The following is a 14,264-nucleotide window of genomic DNA, read 5'->3' on the forward strand; positions in this document are numbered from 1 at the left end:
AACCTGAATTACAGTATCACCCAAACTTCTCAAGTTCAGAAAAGGATTCCCTTTATTAATCATTTAATCCATGCTTATTGTTTTAAAACTGGCTCTTCCCCAAACAAAAGTTCTCCCTCCTCCTCTTTAAACTATTAAAACAAAGACATAGTGTGGTACTCTAGAATAGCACACATTTTGAAGTCCACTGGCTTCTTGGTAGGCAATCATATGAGTTCATTAAATTAGGATGAAGGATCCAGACTTAATCAGAAAATTAAAATAAGAGGTGCTGGGCACTCAACAGACACTGCATCAATTCCTCACAGGTGCTGACTGCCTGATGGGTATTTACTTGTTTTTCGTGGGCTTCTTTGATATGAAATACCGCGGGCAGTATCAGAAATATGCCCTTCTGTGGATGGAAAGCCCGCAGTGCCACCTCCTGGGCTTCTTGGCCATGCTGTCCACTGAAGTCTCTGTCCTATTGCTGACCTTCTTAACTCTGGAAAAGTTCCTGGTCATCGTCTTCCCCTTCAGTAATATCCGGCCTGGAAAGCGACAGACCTTGGTCATCCTCATCTGCATCTGGATGGTGGGATTTTTGATTGCTATAATTCCCTTTTGGAATGAGGATTACTTTGGAAACTTTTATGGGAAAAATGGAGTATGTTTCCCACTTTACCATGACCATACAGAAGCTATTGGAAGCCAAGCATATTCTCTTGGAATTTTCCTAGGTAAATTATATTTTTTATTTCCTGGATAAACATAATTTTGAAAGAAATATCATAAACTTTAGCAAAGGTGGATTTTTCCATTTTAAAAAATAAATGAATGTAGTTAAGACTAGGTGTCCTTTGTATAAAAAGTTATCACCATGTATTTATGGAAGTTTTATTAAACTTTTTATTTTAGGGCTTTAGTTTCAAAAACAAGGACTGGATGATTTTTTTTTAATTTCCTACATTCTTTTGACATGTTCCTATATGGTGATTATGAGCTGAAAAAAATCTAGTTTAGTACTAGTCCTAAAACCCTACCAAGTTATTTGAACTGGTTTTTTCACAACCTAGTTATAAATCAAATAAACAACAATGAAATTCTGGAGATTCAATAGGAGATTATCTGAATGGAAATACCAGGAAGGTTTGTTGCCTTTGGTAAAGGCAACTGTTAAGTCAGCAACATAAGGAGGCTTAATAAGAATATTTCTTTTTCTGTTTCCTTAATTCACCCTAATTTTTTTAAAAGAAGACTATATATTCTATTTATAAATGAATGACAAATTTAGTACCTTAAATTTAAATTTTTTTCTGTTGTCTAATATGTATTAATTCTGCTTAAAATTAAGGTCATTCCTCTATCCTTTCTTTAACTATGCTGTATTATCATTTTCATTCCCCCTTCCCTTCCTCTGCTCTTATCCACATAGTCACCAAGCTCTTTGGGCCATTCATTTGCATCAGATAATTCTCGTCAAAATATGCCTCTGTGTTCCCTCTGGTCTCTACCCTCTTCTATTGCCGTAGTTTGAAACCTTACTGCCTCCACCCTTAGTACTGACTGGTCTTTTGGCCACCCTCCCCAGAGACCTTCAATAGTTTCTCTATTACTTTCAAGGTCAAGTTTAAGTGACTTACCTAAAATTCATCATGACATGTCTCCAACCATTGTTACTAGATCTTTTTCATCTACTCCTCTTCCTTCTCCAAAAAACTAAACATTTCATTTGCACCATTTTTAAAATACTCCTTGCACATTGCTCTGCTTGGTAGCTACTTGTTCATAAGAATGTCATCCACAGCATAGGGTGGGTGTTCTTTGTATTTCTTCGTGACTGATTTCTTCATTGCTTCTAGCATGGAGGCTCTTCATACACACACACACACACACACACACACACACACACTCCCCCTCACATACACATTACATTCATTGAGTCTCAAAGGATTGATTTAGCACCTGCCAAAGCTGTGCACCGTATGGTATATGAGATACGACAGATCCAGACTGCACAGACCTTAAAGACCAGAGAGGAAGGTGCAGACAAGTAAACACACTCTTGCGTCAGACTGATACCTGTCATGATAGAGGAGTACAGGATATTCCGGGGGCCCCAGACCTGAAGAGTAAGGAAGACCTCCCAGTAGAAATGAATGCAAACTGAGGCTCAAAGGATGGAAGCATAGGTGAGTGAAGTCAGAGGAGAGTGGGGGCGGGAGCTGTGTCCTAGGAGAAGACATTGTGTATTCAGAAGCCAAATCCAGGTAACAAGGGCAGATGAACCACTAAAGTAGTTTGGCATGGCTGAATGAATCTTACATTAAGGCATGAGGACCTATCACAAAGCGTTAAGCACCATGCGCATATTCCATATGGATAGAGACAATAAACACACACACGCACACACACATACACGCACACATTTTATCATTGTCATCATTGTCATCCATATAGATGTGATTTGCATGTAGCAGTCCCAGAGCTCTAGATAGAGTATATATTTTTCTGCTTGAAGAATATAGAAGTTTTAATTGTTTAATTTTAGAACAGGCTGGATTTAGAGAAAAGTTGTAAGGATAGTACAGTTTCCCTGATGTCAACACTTTACACTACTGTGGAAGATTTAGAATACATGCTTTTCATCTTTTCTCTCAGTCTGTTTCTAGAATTTTGGCCACATTTTCTACCAGAGTCATTTTATTCTTTGCTTAACTAAACTGTCTGACAAGAGATCTAAGACAAACCAGTTTTATAAAATTCTATTGTTTCCGTGAAATCTCATAGAAACTGAAATTCTTTGGATAAAAATAACCTTGAACTTAAAGTATCTTTCCCAGACTTTATCTGTTTCACATACAATCTAGGTTCAGATTAACATTTTTTAAACAACTGTGAAAATATATGCAAATTTTATGTCCACTAAGAGGAATTAGATAATCACACAGGATTTTTATTACAGCCAGAATAGAGCAGATAAAATGACGAAGATGTCAGTTTTACAGGGGATAGTGATGTTAAATTAAAATCCCATTATATATTTGGCCCAGAAGAATGATTCATATAGTTGAATGTTTAAATTTTTTCATATTTCTTTTTCTAAAATGAGTCCTTGGGGGTCTGAATCACAGCAGTTAAATTGCTAAAGAAAAATTCTTTTAAAAATGTATTTTTGTTAAATATATTATTTTTATTTAAAACCAAAAAGCATTAAGCAAATATTTCTGAGGCAGTAGTAATGATAACAAATTTCAAGATTATTTTATTCATATGTATAAGATAAAGAAATGGAGTTGTATATATTTTTGAGACATGCATATGATTATAGTAATCCCTTAAAGTTTAAATCACAGAGCTAAAAACCAAAAAAAGGCCTTTTTAATACTTTAAATAAGGAAGGGTTTGCTTTATGATATACCTAGATCTGAATTTTAGAAGTCCATAATTCTTCACACAGGCTTTATGTCTTTGAAATCTCTTTTTGAACTGGAAAACTCAATTGATTTCTTTATCCTATTTCCTTAAATTCAGAAATTTTAGCTAAATATCACTGAGTATATACAAAAGAATGCTTGTTGAAAGCCCCAGGACAAAAAGGCACCATATTATGTACCCTGGTATTCTACTGTTGATTTATACTCCCGAAATGTTCAGAGGTGTGTTTTTTCCCAACAGGTGTAAATTTGCTGGCTTTTCTCATCATCATGTTTTCCTACATTACTATGTTCTACTCCATTCAAAAAACTGCTGCAAAGACAGCAGAAGTGAAGAATCACATTGGAAAAGAGGTGGCTGTTGCAAACCGTTTCTTTTTTGTAGTATTCTCTGATGCCATCTGCTGGATTCCTGTATTTGTAGTTAAAATCCTTTCCCTCCTCCGAGTGGAAATACCAGGTCAGTCACTTCTATTGTTCCCAAGTATGTTGTGCCTTTTCATAGGCCCTTCCTGTGATAAGACCAGAGTCTAGACCAGTGCCCTACACATATAAGTTCTCCATAAATATTTATGGCTTTAATACAGAGTTATTATTTTTCTAAAGTATTTTAGAATTGACATTCTAAGATGGAAACTGGGAGTAGTGCAATCCAGGGAGGATTAATTTTAAAATGGGATTTAGAGAGAAAGGTAGAGTTGCTTCTACTTGACACAGGCAGTGCTTCTTAAGCAAGGGTATGAAAAAATCAAAATATACATGCCCGGGATCTATCCCGACTTCTGGGTTTTATTTCCAGGAGCTAACACATACATATGGGTGTTTTGCAAAAGCTCCCTTATGATTCTAATTCACACACACCTGGATGGAACCACTGGTCTACTGCGTGGTCCTGGCTATGAAATGTCAATTTTAGCTCTGTGGAATTCTGGATGTTCCATGGAAGAACCTCATCCAAAAGGCCAGATTCCCAAGGTACAGCCCAACTTCAACCAGAGAGAATCACCTTTCATTAGTAAAGATTCTACTAGAAGAGTTTTCTAAGATCTAGAGATCAAAATCATTTTTGGGTTTTCCAGGGTTAGGCTGACTCTGTGACAGACTTTTGAATCTTCTTCAATACATTATTTCAGCCAATAGCAGACCTATTTCAGGAGCTGATTCAGGATAGGAATTGCTCATCTCATTCATCTTATAACTCCACTGTCAAGCATGATGCCTGGCCCATTGCAAGCCTTGATTAAAGAGAGATGAATGTACTAGTGACAAGCAGCTCTAGTGACCACTTTCCCCCTGGCTCATCCACCAAGTTGGTGAGGTCTTCTCAATTGGCCTACTACAAAATGGCACACAGTAACCTCAGCACCTTCATCTTCACAAGCAAGTATAGATGTCTTTCAAGCATATGAGATGTGGAAGTAGAAATAAGGAGGGAAGGGAACACTTGGGAGCCTTTGCTGGTCTGTATATGGAGAACATTTGTGTGAGCTCATTAAGAGGAGAGCCAGTTAGACAGGACATGAATAGTAGAGTTCATTAAATATTAATGATCCCAGATTTTCTCTTGAACAGTCTCCAATCTATGACTACTGCCTGGACTACCTCGATTTTTTTTCCTTAAATTCTTTTATTGGTACATTTTAGGTATACAATACATTTACATTTATCATTGGGTGCTCATACCTCTACATGATGTATCTTGGTTCTTATTTTTTCACCATTCCCTGTGCTCCCTTCACCCCCTCCATCCCTCCCTATTTATAAAGACTTTGTTTCCATTTTTTTTCTTTTCTCATAATTTTTCCTTTCCCTTCTTTCCTTTCCCCTTCCCCTCCCACTTCCCCTACCCCTTTGGACATTTTCTTCCTATTTCAAATTATCAATTAATTGTTTTAATCATTTTAATCCTTATTTACACTTTCAGTTTCTCACACCAGAGAAACTATTTGGTATTTACACATGTGTGTCCTATTTATTTCACTTAAGAGTATGGCCTCAATATGCATCCATTTAGCTATAAATGTCTCTAGTCTACCTCAATTTTTACATCCTACCATTTCAAATTCAACAGGACTTAAGTGTCCATTGGTGTCCATTGCTCAGGGAATGAAATCCAAATGTTGGGATCAGCATTATAATATTTCTTTCTTCCCACTTCACTCTCACATATTCTACGATGCAGGCCCATGAGAATGTTTGGACTTTTTCTTCTGCACTTTCCTAATATGATATCAGCTTTTGCTGAAATTCTCCCCTCCTCCTGGATTATACTTACATTGAATAATATTCCAGCTTACTAAACCCCTGCTTATCTGCAAGGCTGAGCCCAAAAGCTCCCTCCTCTATGGTACCAGTCCAGACCTCTCCCCACCTGCTCCCCACCTAGTTGTCCATGACAGCTCATTAGCCTCATTCAAGATACCTCACATCAGTATTACTTTTTAAAGTATCAAAAGTAATTGTTGCCCCCTTAAGATTGTAAACTTCAGAGGGGTATGGGCCATATCTTATTCACCTCTGCATTTTTCACAGTGATTTTCACATAGAGTTGTTCAAAAAATGAAAAAAGCAGCCACCATGCTGTGAACTTCCCTAGGGAGAACATACAAAACAGGAACACAGGAGGCTGTCAACAATCGTGAGAGCTCCAAACCAGAGCCTTCCCCAGTCAATTAGAGAAGCTGAACTCATCCAAGAGTGGTAGAGATGGAGCTTACCTCATCAACTTCCTTATTCTTGTCTGTTCACCTATAGACGTAGTCCCCCAACCCAGGCACTCACTTGTCACAGCTGTAGGGCAGGTGGAAGAAGGACCCTGCATGAGGCTGGCGGGAGTTCTGGTTTCCTGTCCTGATCTAGTAACTAACCTGCTAAGGGAACTTAAGAGTGATCATCTCACCTCACTGACACTCTTTCTAGATGGTTTTATCAGTCCGTTCTCACTGGAGAAACAGATTTAACATATGATATATAAATATGTAAGGATTTACAAGGTAGGCTTACAATGGCCACCTGTAGAGTCAGGTGTGGAAGACTGCAAAAGGGTGGTCTGCGTCCTGGAGATCCAAGGGATCCAGTCAAAGACCAAAAGCCTGGGGCACATTGTAGTGTCCTGTGCAAGTTCCTATCAAGAGGCCAAAGGGGCGGCAGTGGAAGTCTGAAGAGTGCGCTGGAAGCCCGGAGATGATGTCCCAGGTGAAGGTGAAGATGAGCTCCTCTGAAGAAACAGAAGCAATATTTCCTTCTTTGTTCCCATTTTTATTCCATTCAGGCTACAAGCCTATTGGTTGGTGCCACACTCATATACAGAATGGATCTTCTGCCTTCTGTCAATCCATTCAGCTACACCTAGAACTATGCTGATCCAATTAGTTGGGCATTTCTTACTCAAGTTGACACAATCACTGAACTATCACCGTGGCTTCCCAAATTTCTTCCACTTTTTGTGTTCTGTGTTTGTTAATTCCTTGATCCTTTTCCTCTCTCTATTAGCCTGCTAGGCCTATCTAAATCAGGAGGAGGCTAGAAGTCCAGGATGTGAGTGCTGGCAAGGTTGATTCTCCTGGAGCCTCTCTCCTTGTCCTACAAACAGTCACCTTTTCCCTGTGTGCTCACACGGCCTTTCCTCTGTGTGCACATCTTGAGTACCTCTTCATAGGTCCTAACTTCCTCTTCTATGAAGATACCAGTCAGATTAGAATAGGACCCTCCCTAATGACCTGATTTTATTTTATTCTTTTTTTTTTTTTGGCTGTACCAGGGATCAAACTCAGGTCCTTGCACTTGCAAGACAGGCTCAGTGCTACTGAGTTAAATCCCCAGCCCTAATTTATTCAATTCTTTAAACCCACAGAGTGGGAAAAAATTCTAGCCAAATTCTAGTCCTAGACAAAGGACTAATATCTAGAACATACAAAGAATTGAAGAAAAAATCAGACCCCCCAAATTTAAAGACCCAATCCAAAAGTGAACATCTGTAGAAGTACAAATGGCAAATAAATATATGAAAAATGTTCAACATCACTGGGCATCTGAGAGATGCAAACTAAAACAATGCCGAGATACCATCTCACTCCAGAAAGAATGCCTAATATCAAGAAATCAACCAAAAATAAATGCTGGGAGGGATGTGGGGAAAAAAGAACCCTTTTTCACTGTTAATGGCAGTGCAGAGTGGTGCGACCACTGTGAAAATCAGCATGGAGTTTCCTCAAAAAACTAGGATTAGAGGTCCCATATGACCCAGCTATTCCTCTTCTGGGTATCTTCCCAAAAGAACTAAAAACATCATACCATAACAATACATGTGCATCCGTGTTTATAGCGACACAGTTTGTAGTAGCTAAATCTTGGAAACAACCCAAATGCCCATCAACCAGTGAATGCGTAAAGAAGATGTGGTTTTTCTACACAATAGAGTACTACTCAGCCTTAAAGAAAAACTTGAGACATTTACAGCTAAATGGATGTATCTTGAAGCTATACTCTTAAGTGAAATAAATCAGAGACATGTTTAAATAGCACATTGTCTCTCTGGTATAAAAAATTGAAAATGTAAATAGGGACCAAAAGGCATAATGGACAATGTGAAATAAGCAAAAATCGTTCAATAGGAAGGGGGAATTAGAGAAGGGGGAGGGGAAAAGGAAGGAAAGAAAGAGAAAAAATGAGAAAAGGAAATAATGGAAATAGGACTTTTATAAATAAGAAAGGGGAAGAGAATGGGCAAAAAAGGAATCAAGATACACCATGTAGGGCCGAGGATTTACCTCAGAGGCACCACATCTGCCTCGCAAGCACAAGGTCCTGAGTTCAATTTCCCAGTACCAAAAAAAAAAAAAAAAGATATACCATGTAAAGGTACAAATTCCCTATGATGAATGTGATCATTACGTAAATCTAAATTTTACAAATTAAATTAAAAATAAAAAACGTTCTGTGTCTAAATAGAGTCACATTCAGAGGCACTGGAACTTTGACACATGGAGCAGGAGCAAACAACCCACAATGGTATTCTCTGATTTATGATCAGGAGATGTCTGGTGGTGAAGGGCACCTGATGGCAGCAGGAATGATCAGCATCCTCAGAGAGCCCGACACTTCAGATCATGCTAGTCTAAATTATGAGCTCTATGAATGTCACTAGAACAGGAAAAATGGTCTTGTAAACCCATAACTGTGCCATACACCAGTCCCTCTCCACATTTATGTTCATTACTCCAAGGTTTGGCTGGAACACGATGGTAGGCCTGGGAGAGAAGGCTTCATGACACTTGACAGTGCCCTTCCTGCTTGTCCAACTTCCCACGGTGTTGTAGGAAATGCTGTAGTCATTGACCTAGACCCATCTTGTCCCTACCTCCAAGATCCCTGGGGCCCAAGATCTCTGGTTAGGGCACATCACTGACAATACATGGATTAGCCCAAAAGATGAGGCAGCTTTAACCCTGCAGCCTCGGTACACAGCTGCTGAACTTAAATTAGGGTGTCTCCCTGAGACCAAACAGGAAGCCTTGCTCAGAGTGCAAGTTGCTCACAGAACCTTCAGTGGCCTATTTGTCTTCGCCTAATTGAAAGCAGATGCTATGGGGAACTATTTTTTAGCCAGGTTGGGGTCAGTATTTCTTTTGGGAGCACAACAGACAAACTACTTTGCAAACTACTTTGTTTTTCTTCAATCATTAGTTCAAATTGTCCTTTATTAAGGTTAAAAATATAAAAATGTAATATATCTAAGATAGGATATCAGAGATATTCCTTCCATTTTCTTTCCAGTTTTAAAAAAAGAGACAAGGAAGAAAAGGTGAAATGGGGAAAGAGGAGAGCAAATATAGGAAAAAAAAGAGAGGAGAGATAACACGAAAGGAAGAGACAGAGGTAGGGGGTCAGATAACCTGGTAGAAAAGAGCAGAAGAATGAAAAGATATAGGGAATAAAAGTAGGGTCAAGAGGAGAACAAAATTATAGGGGCTAAAAGAGAGAAAATCATGGATATATAGCCAAAAGGAAAGGAGACAAAGGATAATGAGAAAAAGTGCCATTGGCCTTGCTTTCCAGTTCTTCACCCAACTTGGAGTTATTTAAAAATAATTTCTCTCCCTCTCCCACCCCCCTCCACTACTGAGGATTGAACCCGGGGCCTCTTGCATGTTAGACAAACTACTCTACCCTGGGTTATATGTCTATCACTTTTTATTTTTTGTTTTGAGACAGAGACTCCCTAAGTTGCCCAGGCTGGGCTTAAACTTGTTATCCTCTTGCCTTATACTCCCAAGTAGCTTGGATTACAGATACATACCAGCACACACAGCTTCTTTGAAACTGTGGGGATATAGAAAATAGTAGCTTCTTTGGCTGTGTTTGAGAATCTCAGGCACTGGTGCTGAAAAACAGTGTCCACAGAAATGACTAGCTAAGTCCACTGGATTCAGTCATCTCCCACCAGCCCCCTTTTACAGAGAAGGAATGAGATGCTTAGAAAGAGCAAGGGATTTGTCCAAGGTCACATCTAATAAATGTCTTGTCCAAGGACAGGATGCTCTTAAAGGGGGGAAATACATTTCACTCTATCTAATTCAGCAGATGATACACTCAGGAAGGACACTATCATTCCAAATTTGTCCTCACCGAGAGTCTTTTGCGGCCTCTTTGCCTGAATATTCTATTAGCATCTATACAGATGTACACAAAAAGAATACATCAGGATTGGAGACCTCATTCCTCTTCAAATGTTCAGAGGACAGTAACAGGATAATTGGATCACCATGGGAATACCAGGGCAATGCACCTTTTGGACCAGAAGTTTCCTGGACACATTCTATTGATTAAGAATTTTTTTCTCTTTGCTTTTTAAAAATGTTTATATAAATGAAGACAATGAGACAAATACATTATATAGCAATTTATAGTTTATAAAATGTTTTCAGATTATTTCTTCTTGTTTTGTCTTAACAACAACCTACAGTTTGTTACTGAGACTCAGAAGTGGTAAAACCTTGAGTCCTTAGCTCCTCTATTCTATAAAAAGGTTTGAAATAAAGTAAGAGGAACCCTAAATGTATGAAGTAATGTGCTCCTAAATAGCATTAGCTATGAAATGTTATTCGTATTTTATGTCTACTTAAATCTTCCCCTCAATGTGAGGATCTAGCTCAGTGGTAGAGCTACCCAAAGCCCTGAGTTCAATTCCCATCACTAAAAAAGAAAATCCTCATCACCTTCCATTCATTTTCATCCTTTGTTTCCTCCTTCTGCAGGCACAATCACTTCCTGGATAGTGATTTTTTTCCTTCCGGTAAACAGTGCCTTGAACCCGATCCTCTACTCTCTCACCACGAGCTTTTTTAAGGACAAGTTGAAACAGCTACTACACAAACATCGGAGGAAATCAATTTTCCAAATTAAAAAAAAGAGGTTTATCTACATCCATTGTGTGGACAGATGACTCCTCTTCACTTAAACTTGGAGTTTTGAACAAAATAACCCTTGGGGACAGTATAATGAAACCAGTTCCCTAATAATGCTTTTAGATCACTTGACTTCAAAGGACTACCTGGAACAGGTACAGCTTTTGGAAGATAGCATCTGCAGTGCATTTCATCTTGGCCAGTGGTGACCTTTCTGCATAGAGGACACAGTAGAATGACTGCTGGCCCTGCATTTTAGGGGCAGCTCTACCACCTATCAACTGCTGAGAACTACACCAAAGGGCTCTCTTACACACCTGAAATGCACGTGTGAATCCATACAGACTAAGGCAACATGCAGTTGATCGATAGCTCGTCAACATTACCAACGTGCCCATGAATGCCCACGTGTAGACACTGCCTGGTCTTCTACATCTAGCTGCACTGTCCATAAAATAAAACCACTCATGACATCTTATTCTAGTGTGACAATAGTAACTTAAATCTAACATCTCTTTCCTTGCTTTTTCAATATCAGATAAAATCATCAACATCTTGTCAGTGCTTTTATAGCAAAAAATTTCTGAGATGTTTGCCCACCCCAGGTCCTACCTGTGAAGGCTGATGGGGTAGCAACTTTGAAAGCAGGATTTCATGCAAGTTATCATATCTAACATGCAGAGAGGCACACTATTAAGTCTAGTACCATTTGTCTTTTTAAATTTTCATTTAAATTCAGAAGTTACTTTTCCTAAAATTATCCAGCACACAAAAGAAAATTGAGCATCCCAACTGCCAAAAGCTATATACTAATATTTTAAGTATAATTTTTAGAGCAGTATCTCTCTTGCTGTTAAATTCTGCCTTCATAAAACATACAGACAAGTGCTAAAAGAGATCCAAGAATACTGGTTGAATCAGGAACCATTTGCTTATGGATAAATTTCTTTATAAACTAAAAAAAAAAACAGTAAGTTTGGATTTGTTTCAAAAATGAAAAATGCTTATGAAGGCCTGGACATTTTTTGTACTAAAAGTTTATATGTTAAAAAAAAAGAATCAGGTAAATAAAATTATATTTTGCATTTCTCCATATGTTATTTAAGTTTAACAATGACGATGGATAAGGTTTACTGACTGTTAAGTACATTTCTCCTGATAAAGAATAAAACTAGGAAGTATAGCACTTTGTTTAAAAAGGTACACTTTTACCATTTTTCTTCCTATTAACAATTTGCCAAAATGTGAGACATTAAGTTAACTTCTTCATCATTCACTTCATTCTGGGTTCCTATATTGAGATAAAACAGAAGCATGTGACTGAGAATTCCTATTACCTCCTATTAGATGTTGAATGTGATACCCTTTTATCCAGAAACATCCAGGAGACAAAGAAACTCAGCATTTGTGTGTCACTGCCATCCTGATAATTTATGTATTATTACTAAATATTAACCATAATATGAGTTGTTTCATTTTGATCAAGTAAGATATTTCTTACATAAGAGAAATCTTTCCACTAGGATTTTAGAAGTAATGTTCCTACCCATTGACTAAGCTGCCCTTTTTTAATGATTTCAGTCTGCCCTCCGTCTTTTTAATATCATAAATTTCTTCATAACTTGATCTCTAGATTCATTGACATTTTATTAAATTCACTTTGTCAGTCCTCAATCACTATTATGGTTGAGATCTTACATGTCCCTCAAAGACTCATGTGTTAAAGGCTTGGTCCCCAGCTGGTGGCACTTGGGAAGCTTGGAGCCTTTAGCAAGTGGGGCCTAGTAGGAGGAAGTTAGCTTATTAGGGTGTGTCCTTGAAGGGATATTGAGAGCCCAGCCCCTCTTCTCTTTTTGCTTCCTATCAGCATGAGGTGAACAGGTTTCCTGTGCCATGTGTTTTCATTGTGACATACTGTGCTGCTACAGGTTATAAAAGCTACAGAGCCAAGAAATCATGAACTGAAACCATGAGCCAAAATATATCTTTCTTCCTTTAAGTTGTTCATCTCAGGTACTTTGTCATGGTAATAAAAAGCTAAATGAATGATTATGAAAAGCTAAATGAATAATTATCATATTATTTACTTCCTAATATACTTCCCAAGAGTCTCTAAACCTATGGTATTTCTAAGGGATAGGATCTAAGCACAAGGTATTTCAATTTTAGCACAAATGTGTATCTCCTATTCTACAAAAGCATCATCCATAGCCCCTGAACCAAGCATCTGAGAAGGGCTAGTTGTGGATACTGTGTTATTGCTGTTGAGCAGCGAGCATGAGGAGCAAAAGATCAGAGGCTTTAGAGAAATTGACAGCTAGATGGAAAAATTGAAGCTATGTATTAATCAGCAACTTGTCCACAAATAGCAGGAAGTTGAAATGTGATACCTTAGTGATTTCTAATCTTATTCTGCACTGCCATACAGTTGGAAAATCATTAGAAAGATATATGATTTTAGCCAATAATAGTATTTTATCTGAATTGAGATTTCTTGTGTTAGGACAAACTTGTTTTCTAAACCGAGTATTTTTATGTAGTTATGAAACTACCACCTGAATTAATGAATCATTTCCTACAACCATATAAACATCAATTAAATATCACTCAAGAATTTAAGACGCCATAGACTACACCACCTGCTCCACATCCCCACTGTGCATCTATGTGTCTGACATCTCGTCTTAAAAGGAGAAAGAAAGCATACCCTTAAAAGTGAAGGTGAAACTTCAGGTGAGAGTTCAGAAGGAGAGTATAAAGATTATGTGTGTTAGATGTCATATAACTATGCTTGTTGGCATCATCTTGTTTTATATCTCAATCTCAATTCTTTCCGCTATCAAAATGGTTTGAGAAGGGCATGGTAGTGCTAGCCTGTAATCCCAGCACACAGGCGATTGAGGCAGAAGGATTACTGTGAGTTCAAGGCCAGCCTGAACTACATAGGGAGACCCTGTCTTAACACACACACGAAAATCCAAATTGGCTTGTAGCCATTGCATCTGCTGAAATAGCTTTTTGATGGTCTGGAATTTTAAGTGAAATCACACGTATCTGAGCTTTACATGTAGGTGGCAGCACCATCTATGTTCGCCCCTGCTTTGCACCCCAGGGCTACATACAGTTCCAATCAGCTGGACGCCATAGCATCATGAAGCCCATCACCCTCTTACAAACATTAATCTCTTCCGGATGACTCTGGTGCCAGATCAAGTCCATATTTGGAGACTTGCTACTTATCTACTCATGTTACATTTTCAAGAATTTATCTCACATTGAGGCGATTCTTTTCTTTGCTCTACCAGCCTCAAATTAATAAGCAATGTGGAGATTCAGAGAATGCATATGATAAAATTGAGAAATGGTAGAGTATTAGCAATTATATATTACCTATCATTGTAGCTCCCAAAATTAATTATGAATATATGTGAGATATATTTCT

General features: G+C 38.2%; 1 protein-coding gene across 1 annotated transcript in view; it reads left to right on the plus strand.

Annotated features, from left to right (window-relative positions):
* The window catches only part of Rxfp2 (relaxin family peptide receptor 2), a 61,575-nt gene extending 49,584 nt beyond the window's left edge, over window positions 1–11,991 (plus strand). Inside the window, 4 exon segments of the mRNA XM_087199507.1 lie at window positions 309–719; window positions 3,658–3,876; window positions 10,673–10,827; window positions 10,829–11,991. Of these exon segments, the coding sequence (XP_087055633.1) occupies window positions 309–719; window positions 3,658–3,876; window positions 10,673–10,827; window positions 10,829–10,933 (890 nt within the window). The 3' untranslated portion in view covers window positions 10,934–11,991.
* Window positions 11,992–14,264: the final 2,273 nt, after the last annotated feature.

This window comes from Heterocephalus glaber, unplaced genomic scaffold (assembly GCF_053883595.1).
Source record: "Heterocephalus glaber isolate CG9 unplaced genomic scaffold, H.glaber_assembly_v1.0 deba00001720, whole genome shotgun sequence".
Taxonomy (NCBI): domain Eukaryota; kingdom Metazoa; phylum Chordata; class Mammalia; order Rodentia; family Bathyergidae; genus Heterocephalus; species Heterocephalus glaber.